Genomic DNA, 10,987 nt, shown 5'->3' on the forward strand with positions numbered 1-10,987 from the left:
CAGCAAGCTTTATTTTGAAAGTCTAACCTGACATGGGGCTCTATTTAAATGGTCTTTGGCGCTCAGTCTAAAGTGCAAGGCATGTAGCGCAATTCCAATTCCCTTTTGCCTTTTAAACTGCAGATCATCTGAGCCCAAAGTAAGGTTCACAGCTCAAAGGGGTTGTGCTTAACATAACACTGGATATGATAAAAAAAAAAAAATACACTGATATTCAACTGAGGTGGATGAGAAGTGCTGCTGCATGTCCCTCTGTGTGAAAGCGATGCACACATCTCAGTCTGTGCAACCGTGGAACAGGTCATAGAAATTATAATCCTGAAAAATAGCACAAGGGATCAGAAGGGTGAAATACGTCCTTAATGTGGCAAATATTATTGATGTTACATGCAGCGATCCTCCCACAGCAGAAGAAATACTTGCATCACTACCTTAGCTAACACAGTTGCACACAAGGAACCACTGATAAACATCATTGGTTATTTAAAGCTCCCAACAGGATTGGTTAGTATTTCCTCTAAGTTAAGTTCTGTGTTCTTCTACACATCAAAAGGTCACACACACAGTCCAGATACATACAGTAAAATATTTTGCCTTGAAGCTGCTTGTCATGGCGTGTGCCGTGTCAGCCTTGTTTGTGTTTGCTTTGCGTTGCCTATTTTGTTTTCCCTACCTGTTTCCCCCCTCATTTTCCCTCACCTGCTCCTTCCCAGTGTGTGTGCTTGAGGGCATGGTTTGCCGCCACAGCAGAGAAGCACCAAAGCTTCATCTACCATCTCCAGCCATTACATAACCCTGGTCTCCATTTCACTGTGGTGCCATTGTCCTCTCCAGCTCACTTGCTGCCTGCTTCTTCCGAGTGAGTCCACTCTGTGGAACTTGTCTCCCCATGCTCAACTGCCTGCCCTTGTCTTCGTCAGTCACCTTTATTGCAGAAATAAAACCTTTTTTCTTTACGCAGCTGCTCATCTCTCTCTCTCATCTCTCTCCATCTGCCAGTACCAAAACATAACACAGCTGCCCTGATAAATGCTGATATCTGATATATAACAATATTTATTTCACAAGATAAAAGTGTGACCCTGTTTCCTCTGTCTATGGGGCAGTTGCTCTCTTCTGCCTCAAGATAGCAATCCATAATCAGTGAACCTCACCACACCCCACTTAAATACCAACATGCCCAGGGGCACACAGGTGGGCACAGGCACATTTGCATGGCCGCTGGGTGTGAAAACTGCATTGACCTGAAACTAGCGATGACTCTTACTGCGCTATGTGCCATTTTGCACCGAGTGAGCCCAAACTGTATTACATGGTGTTGCTAACTTGACTGCAGAGCCCTTCACATGGAAAACCAACAGTTGGGGGGTCAAGGGGTGTATCTTTGTAGGTAGTGAGTAGTGAGAATATCTTTGTTTTATGAATTCTGATTCTAAAATCTTTGTTTATTTTGGAAATTATATTATTTACCATTTCACCAGAAAGGGTAAGTCACACTCGTTTCAGTAATACATATGTCAGATTGCAGCAAGACTGGTCAAAAACTGATAGGGATCATTGATGGAAAATAATTAGTATGTGCAGCCAAAACACACTGCCATCCTTTCCTTAGGTTTCCCTCTGTAACACAGTCAAACATATAGTAGTGCACCCATGCAGCCCCTTAGCTTTGCACTTCTGACCTACAAGAACACTTAGAGGATAAACAAAAACAACAGGAAGAGACACATCTAAATAAAGCAGTCTGTCATCAGGGAAAGAGGGATGAAGGGGTGGAATGGAAAAAATAGAGGGGCGTCGAGGTATGGGATTAGTTCCAAGTCAATGAAAAGATGGGAAATAAGCCTCAGGAGACAGTGAGAGATACAGGGAGGAGCGGCAGTAAGAGGGGACATTGAGGAGTGATGATGATGAGAGGGAGATGAAGAAGAAGATGGCATCCTAGATCAGACATACATAGTTGTTATGTGTTAAAACTGATGTAGATTTTCCAAATTGCCGCACCGTATTTCCTCATAGCGCTGGTGAGAAACAACTTTTACTCTGCACCATTGTTGAAACATCTTTTTTCCAAACATTATTTTCTCTTCGCTAACCTATAGTTCCTTTTTGACCAATGTCTTCTGTCTGTTTCCCCACCCTAAAGGATGACATATCTCCTTTTTTTGCCTTAATCATAATCTTATTTCTCCCTCCCCCCAGCCATTTCCTACTTTTATAACACTGCAAATTTCTTTTCTTATCTTTTTCTCTCTTTTCCTTCTCTGGCTGACATTCTTTTTTATCACAATCCTTCCGGAAGATAAAACCCTCATCCCCTTTTTCTCATAAATGAAATGGGTAAAACAAATCTTTGCAATCACAGACTCTCACTGTTACAACATTCATTTATGGGAAGACATCGATTGCATTTTCATCCTATAGGTCTGTCCTTAGCGGGAGTGAGAGCGGGAAATGATTATAGATCTTGCCTCCGGACCCAAGTTAAAATAGACAACAATGCGGTATGTGTCTTATGCATACTCATTGTGAATGGTTGGCACTCCCTATACATTGTCACATCTATTCAATTAAAGCTGACATGCACAAGGTTTATGTCTGGGAAGGGGGAAAACAGTATTTCCCAACTGATTAAAAATCCCCTTTGGATACGCTGGTTCAAATCCATAGGTTTATGTTCACTGAATAAGTCAAAATGTCATTCCAAATCTACTGTGAGAGATGGAGGGATGGAGAAAAGAAAAGGTGAGTGCACAGGAGAAATTGGCCTTCATCTGTTGTGTGTATCGTCTTCCTGTGGCATATTATACAGATACAGACAATAAAACTGTAGTAAAATTCTAGTATGATGTCAATATGACAGATCAGTATTGGCAGTAAAAGTAGGCAATACCTTCCGCAACGAACCCATGCTGCTCACACAGCCAGTGTTTCCAGCCTGTTAGGAGGTCCTAGCAGGTGGTAAATACATACTACATTCACACAATGGGAAGTGGAGAAAAAATTACAACTCTTAATTTCAGATAACCATGAGATGAATGCTAGTTGCAATAAAACAAAATTGGAATTCATGGTTGTTAACCAAAAGCTGGATGTAGTTTTATCTTTTCACTTCTATGCTGCATAGGCCTTTATAGAAAACGATGTCTAACTAAGTCAAACCAGACCAACTTCTGAAATGACCCCTTCTAGCATTCCCCTGTGTCTGTGCAGCTGTTACTAACACAACATTAGCGTCATGACTACCACTAATGACGTGGCTACTATCCAAATCAAAAAACAAACTATAGCAGAGTAAATCACCTGGTTCTATCAGTAAGTTGACAGGTTTTGTTACTTACAAATCTAGTAGAAGGAATGTTTGTTTTGAACCAGCTCATGTCCTGGTGGTTAAGGCGAACACATATCAACTCAACACCAGAGCAGTTTCCATTGAATGATGGTCATCGTTTTTAACTGCATTATAGGAGTTTCAGAGAATAATCTACTGGTCGACAAGTCAACTATCAAAACCACAAGAACACAGTGAAACACATTCTCCCAAATTCGTGAGCAGTGGCCTGCAGTTTTATACTGGACATAAAGGGCTCTGTGGTCAAGTTAACAAAAATACATAATACACAACATCTGGTTAGACTTGTAAAATAGAGCTTGTTGTCAAGCAGGTCACACATTATGACACAGTATGACATTGGAATCTTATTATTGTTATCAAATGGTCACAGTTAGGTTAGGATTAGGAAAAGATCATACTTTGGTTATTAATAGGCTGAAGTCGTGAAGACCTTACTGTACTTTCATAGTTAACACTTCTTCTTCCTTTTTTCTCTTCCGTAGTTATGGCAGAGTCTATGCAACAGCAGACCCATATCATCACACGATTGGTCCTGCAGCCACATACAGTGTGGGCACTATGGTGAGTCTGTTCCCTGTTACTTAGCTGCTGACTGTCTGAATAATGTACCACACTGTATGAGGTATCATGATGGACTGCGTCATGTGGACACATGGATGTTTAACTTTAGAGGGGACCCATTTCACATCAGACAATGTCTACTGAACTATCAACAACAAATGACTAACTCAAATTAAATAATTCGCTAATCTTCAGCAGAGAATATTATTACTTATTCAACTTATTATTCCTGAGTTGTGTTCCCCTCTGAGAGATCCATTTTAATGTTTAATGTGAAGCTTTGCCACTTCAGTAAATGAAAAAGGGACATTGCCTTATTCTCAAACTCCCCATTCAATTTCATTGGCCTGAAGCTTCTTGCTTGAAATCAAATCAAGACTGAGATCTCCTTCCCACAGGAAACAGTCCCTTCAAATTCTGCATGGGGAGCTAGTCGAATGGTTAATGTTTGTTTTTAGCTAGCTTTGCAGCTAACATCAAAGATGAAAAAAAAAAAAAAAGGTAAATGACAAAAGAAACAGGGCAGGTGTGAATAGTGACTTCCTCCAAAGATTAATGACAATCAAGTACATGCTTGGACAGGGGATTAAAGTAAAAAGAAAACAAGATTGTCCACAAAAGCAGGAAAAGTAGGAGAGGGAGAATAATAGTTCTTGGTGGCAGAGTGGATGCCGCTGGAACTGCTCTTGGACTCTGGACAGATGAGAGTTGATACTGAGCTGTGAAGTGCCTGTGGTGATGGAAATCGAAAGGCCTACCACCTCCCCAATGTGTCCCCCAAACACTCCTCTTGCTTCCCTAGTACAGCTGCTAGCTAAAAGCTTTCATTAATTACGACCATTTTTTTCCCCTTCATTTACTTAATTAAAAGAGTGGCCTGTGTTTTCCTCCTTATTAGTCTGTACTTTTTTCTCTTTTATATTCAAATTAGTCCTCCCTTTTCCCCATCCTCCCATATCCAAATCCCTAATCTTTGCTCCTGATTATCAGTAAAAAAGAAAAAAAAAAAAAGAAAGAAAACAAAACTATTGTTCCAAAACTTCATTGTGCCTTGCATTATGAGCTTCAGCCCCAAACAAAACTTCAGAAGACAAAAAGTGTCAGATCTAGGTATTCTTTATCTTTAAAAAGGTGGAATTACAGGTTTGATAAGTGAATTGTTGGACCCACAATTTCTTTAGATGAACTTAATTATAGATCATTTTTCATTACTCCTTCAATCAGGTCAAGTGAGTTTAGGCTAATACTCTGTGTGGCTGTATATAAAGTGAGATATTCTGGATTAGAGCAGGAAGTGGTTTGTCTTTTATGGAATGAGGCAGAAAGTAAAGCTGTGGAAATTGGGTGAGTGTAGTAGGTTCATGCAGGAGTTCATGTCCAATTACAGACCAGTTATAATGTTTGCCTTTATATCAACCACAACAATGACATTTCCCAAACCTTAACTCAGTCTTTTAGCTACCTATTTAGAACAATACCATAAACATAATTCATTTTCCATTAGCCATTTGAAGAAGTGTCAATTATTGATATAATTGGTTTAATAACAGCCTTGGTACCTGGACTTTGGAGAGAGATACAGATCCAGTTTTCTCTCTGTCTGTGTTCAGTTTCGCAGGAGGAATTAGATTTAGAAAACTATGTTGAGTTGTCTAGAGTAGAAAGACCATGACTCAGATTCTATTGTCTATCTAGTTTAACTACTAAACATACAGTAAAGAACAAATCAGAATGGTTTATGTCTTTCTTTTGTTTTATTTTTTCCATTACGAACATTCGTTCATCGTTATTCTTTACACGTAGGTTCAATGGATAATTTCTAGTATCTGCTGGAATAAGATGATATTGACAGTGGCCTTAAAATTGGAACATTTGAAAAAAAAAGTGCTGTGTTCTTTTACTCAAAATACAAACAGTGTTTTTCTTTTTCAAGATGAAGCTGGGACTAAAAAGTTAATTTAGCTTGTTTTGTGTATCTTGCTGGCAGAATCGTACTTATAAATCCACGCACATATACATACAGCAATCACACACAGAGAACCACATTCTCTCGCTTGGCAAATTTCCATTGTAAATTGTGCACAAATCACTTTAAATTAAACAAGAGGCAAGTGGGAAAAGGGAGGAATACTTCTGAGGAGGAAAGAGAGGAATCCATTTTCCATATCAATATTACAAACAAAGGTTCTACATTGAATACTGATTGGAACTTTTTCATCTTTGATGTTGCAGGCTAGCCTTTACAGAGGAGGGTGCAGTCGCTTCACTCCCTACTAGAAAAGAGGGAGACGTCCCCTTTCCTTCCCTGCAAAACAGAAAAACAAACAGCAACTAATGAAATGACTAAATATTCACCCTCTTCATGGGAAACTAAACATAAAATGCTTCCAGGTGTTAAATGTGAACCTGAAACACAAAAAACATTCTCAAGTTCCTTCCCTATTTATCAGTGTGTACACATTGTCATATATTAATGTCATGTATTTACTTTGGAAAAAAAGAAGTATTTTGCTCTTTGTTGACTTGAATGTATTTGCATTGACATGTCTGTAGTAAAAAAAAAAAAAAAGATAACAGTACTCAACATGGTCAAAGTGGGGAATGAGTTGAAGTAGGAAACTTTTAGTTTCCCTCCTCACTCTGTTCCTCTCTAAGTTACTGGTCCGCAACTCAGCTCCTCCCCATGTGCGCAAATATTCAGCAATTCCAGTTTGAGCAACAAATTGCTATTGGATTTAGAAGTAAATGATACAGCCATTCCACCCCTTTTCGAGAACTGGCTCCAATTTTAATGAGCCAATAACTGGAGCTGAGTTTCAGGCTGACTTGATAGAGCTTAGAGCAGTTCAGCTCAAAGAAGATGAAACTGCAACAAAGTGGCTAGGCCCTCCAGGAAGTGACGCATTGTGAAAATCATAGGGTGCTAGGATGTATTACTCAATCTGAATTTGTGAGGAAGTGATGTATATCAGAGTGTGGAGCAAGAGCTATGAGACAGGCAAGAGGTTCCTATCACTGCTGAATGCATTTTAAAGGAGCAAACTATTGTTTACACACAATACTTCACTGTTCACTGTTTCATGTACCCTCATGTGCTGCATACAAGCAATAATACAACATTGGCTATATGCTGATATGGAGAAAAAACTGACAAGTAGAGTTCCTCTTAGTGCACAGAAGGGAGACAGTGATCTTCTCAAATTTAGTTTGAATACTCACAAACACATTTTAATCTCATGTGTACGTTAAAGCTGCGTTAATCCCATTTTCTGCCACTAGGGGCAGAAAACATTGAAAACGTGCTGAAGGATACAGCATCACACATCACTGGCTAACATACTAGCAATAACAAATCAAATGTCTACTTTCACAGCCAACAGACAAATCATCAAGTTACCATCTGGGGCCATGCGAGTCCAATATTCATTCACGTATCAGATCTGGTTTGGTCTGCACTAGCCTGATTAAACCAAGTTTCATCCTACTCAGCCTGACATGAAAACTTTATCCAGTTGATAATGAATCACATCATTTTCAGAGCAGATGGAAACTGTGATAGCAGCTGTTTTGAATGGTCTTTTCCCAGAATGATCGAATAAATGTTTTTTGTTAGTTCTCTAAATTGACTTACAACAATGTGTACACCTTGTGTCCTTTTCATCCACACTTTTCTGTCTCTGTTTTCTGTCACGGATCTCGCCTGTAAGCTGTTTAGGCAGTTGATGTCCCAGTTGTCACTCTTAACTCCAAAACACTCATCATTACACAGTTGTTACACCAGAAATCAGCTGACAAGGCTTGTCAGCGACTTTTTCATGTATCATTTCTGCATTTTTTTCCCCCATATATAAGTTACCAGAGAAACAACCTGCTACTATTACTGATGTTTTGGATTTGTAACCTTGCTTTGTAGGTGAAGCGTTGAACATTTCTCTTTTTATTTTGAGAGATATCCAGTTAAGGACCTATTTAGTTGTAAGACTACGTATGGCCCGTCCCACCCTGCCAGCTTAAACCTTCATACGGACAGCAATCGTCCTCTTTTACTTGTGCCTCTCTGAATTTAGTTTTTAGCTCAAAAACTAAGCTACTCCTCTGTCACCTCGAATTTGTCCTTATTACCCCTGATGAAAATGGCTAGCTGTGCAGTGTTGGTCATCAGTGTTGGTTATGAATGTCACTTGATAACTTGTTAATCAGCTCTGCCACTGTGTTTGCTTATATTGTTGAACAAGCTCTTCTTTTCTCGACATAGAATATCAGAGACTTGTGAATGGTTTTCCTGGTTTGGCAATTAATACACTTACCACATAACTTCAACGCTTCAACGCTTCATGGAAAATACCTCATTGAGAGTCCACTATGTAGCAGTGTGGCTCTTTTTTTTTCCATCTCGTCTCCCTGGTTCTGATATTATTCTCAATATTCAGTTGAAATGACACTTGAGATTATATTCCCTTAGAATGGCGATTTTTTTCCTTTCATGTCAACCAAATTGTAGTATAATATCCATCTGTCTTGAAACTGTGCTCATCATCCACTTTTCCTTTCTGTTTGGAAAGAGACATCTGTGGTTTTCACAACCAAACAAGTACAACTGAGAGGCTCGGAGCTTTCATGTAATATTTATGGAGTTTGAGACCCCTGGTGTAGACATTAAGACGGATCTACTGCAGGGGATTCGCATGATAATATTCAGTGTTTTTTGTATAGGCTGACTAAAATGGAAACATGTGTACTGTATCCAGGAAAGAAACCCCACTGTAGCCTGCAAAACAACGCCTCGGACCATCTTCGGATCCTCCATGCAAACACAAGATGTCTCATTTGCTTCACTTTGATTAGTTTTTTGTTGGAATGCGTTATCACCCAGAGATCAATACAAGACCAATAAAAAAAAAAAAAGAAAGTAGCACAAGAAAGAGCAGTGAAGCCACTGCCTGAATATATGTCCAGATGCTGGTTTCTGGAGTCAGCACGCATTCCCGTATCAGCTGCAGCAGAGGATAGTTTTGCTTTTTGTTTTACTCTCATTCTCCACTGGGAGTCCACCACTACCACCAACTACCACACCCCCACCCCCAAGTATAGGATGCATCTCAATTTCCTGAAGTTGCATCCATATTTCTGTCACTTGTCTTGTCCGCGTGTCTTTTCCTTGTGTCTTATTCCTTCCAACCAATGATGGATGGAGAGATGCAGGGAGACCATGTGAGTAGAGAAAGAAAGGGGGAAATATTTTTAAGTGAAATGAGTTTCTGATGATGGCAGCAGCAGATCACAGCTGGATCAGCTGTCTGGCTGTAGAGGCTTTTGATGAATTTCTGCATGTGTACTGTACTTACTGTGTTGTAAAAAGTATCCAAAAGTCATACTTTGCTAATTAAGATATGAGTATTACAATGAAGAAGAAAAGTAAGAATGATGATGACTGTAGGACTCAAGCAGGACCACAACAGCAGGACCACCGTCAATGGGAACCTGCGAGAGAGCACAGAGACTCCGGGGAATAAGCCAAGTCAGTAACATAGATTATTGAGACATCCCCAGACAGTCTAAACCTATGGCAGCATAGCTAAGCGTAAAGCCCTAATAATAAGCTTTATCAAAGAGGAAGCCTTCTCTTAAACATGGAGAAGGTGTCTGCCCCCCGAACTCACACTGGAAGATGGTTCCACCGGAGAGGAGCTTGATGGAAACATTTGTAAACCCAAAACTCTACCATTGACCTTCACTATTCAGCACTTTCATTTGATCATTGGTATCAGTTTCTTTTTAAAATCTGATTTGCAGATAAAATTGATTCATTCAAGAATGTATCGTTTTGTTTTTGATGCATGAATGCAGTCTGCAAAGTAACTAGTAACTAAAGTTATCAAACAAATGTAGTGGAGTAAAATTTAGATCGTTTGCCTCCGAAATTTAGTGGAATGGAAATATAAAGTAGCAGAAAAATAGAAATACATGTGTACTTATGTAAGTACAGGTACCTCTGAATTATACTAAACTACAGTAACCAGTAAATGTACATAATTACTTGTCATCACTGAAAACGATTACGGGCACACGGTTATCACTGCCAGATCAGCAGTGTTTACTTGTAGCTGTATAGCAAACACACGAATAACAGGCTTCATTTTGTATTTATACTGTGCACTGTGTCCTGCTCAGAAGGACAGGATACATTTCTACTGGCTTGGTTATGCTCAATACGCAACTGTCTAGAAGCAAAAGTGCTAATTAATCACTGGGCTTCTGTGAGGCACTTTGGTCAACTTTGGTTGTTTTAATGGGCTATAGAAATAAACTTGACCTTGTAATGTGGAAAGGCTAAGAGGAAGAGCGACTGAAGAGGGCTGGTCTAGGCACAAACAAAGTGACCCAGCTCTAGACTGTCTTCACAATATACCAAGTGTTACTCACAGAGATCTGTTAATCAGTTGTCTGTAAATCAGTTGTCTGTAAATCAACGTTAAATGCTTCGAGCTCACTATCGTGTAGAACTAAAGAGACCAAATCAATCAAAGAAAATATAACAACAAAGTAACAACCGCAAAATGATTTTCTTCCACGCAGTATGATCATAATATCTGCCTACTGCTGGTAGAGCGTTGTGCTCTTTTCTGGCATGATTTTGTCTAGCAGCAGTAGCCACACCTTGTTGGAGTTGCTAGCTAGCTAGTTTCGGAGTCGTTTTTTTTTTTGTTTGTTTGTTTGTTTCCTTTTGTTTTTTACATTTACATGACAGGTGGTAATCGGTGTTACAGTGTATTATTGAAACCTATGACAATGCATGAATAGAATAAAACTATTTCAGAGGTGCAGCATATGTGTATTGGTAAGACAATTTCAATATTTTCCTATGTTGGAAATAGCAGACCAAGAATTGAAAAATCTTTCAAATACATTGATAAAATTGTTTGCGGTCCTTTCTTTGTTCAGACCTAAAAATCAGGCAAATAAAGCTTTTAAATCAGATAGTGAATCAGAATATAAGATATAAAACTTGAAAGCGATGTAGTTGTGTACGTGATGTCATTTTGGTATGAAACTCCATGTTGTAAGCTGTTA

At 39.2% G+C, this 10,987-nt stretch overlaps 1 protein-coding gene across 5 annotated transcripts in view; it reads left to right on the forward strand.

Moving 5' to 3' along the window:
• Nucleotides 1-7,482, forward strand: part of LOC119009647 (RNA binding protein fox-1 homolog 3-like) — a 504,213-nt gene extending 496,731 nt beyond the window's left edge. For all 5 annotated transcript variants that reach the window (XM_037081113.1, XM_037081116.1, XM_037081117.1 and 2 more), the window contains 2 exons: nt 3,838-3,916; nt 6,149-7,482. In XM_037081113.1, the coding sequence (XP_036937008.1) occupies nt 3,838-3,916; nt 6,149-6,193 (124 nt within the window). In that variant the 3' untranslated portion in view covers nt 6,194-7,482. The remainder of the gene's footprint in view (nt 1-3,837; nt 3,917-6,148) is intronic.
• The last annotated feature ends 3,505 nt before the right edge of the window (nt 7,483-10,987 follow it).

This window comes from Acanthopagrus latus, chromosome 20 (genome assembly GCF_904848185.1).
Source record: "Acanthopagrus latus isolate v.2019 chromosome 20, fAcaLat1.1, whole genome shotgun sequence".
Lineage (NCBI taxonomy): Eukaryota > Metazoa > Chordata > Actinopteri > Spariformes > Sparidae > Acanthopagrus > Acanthopagrus latus.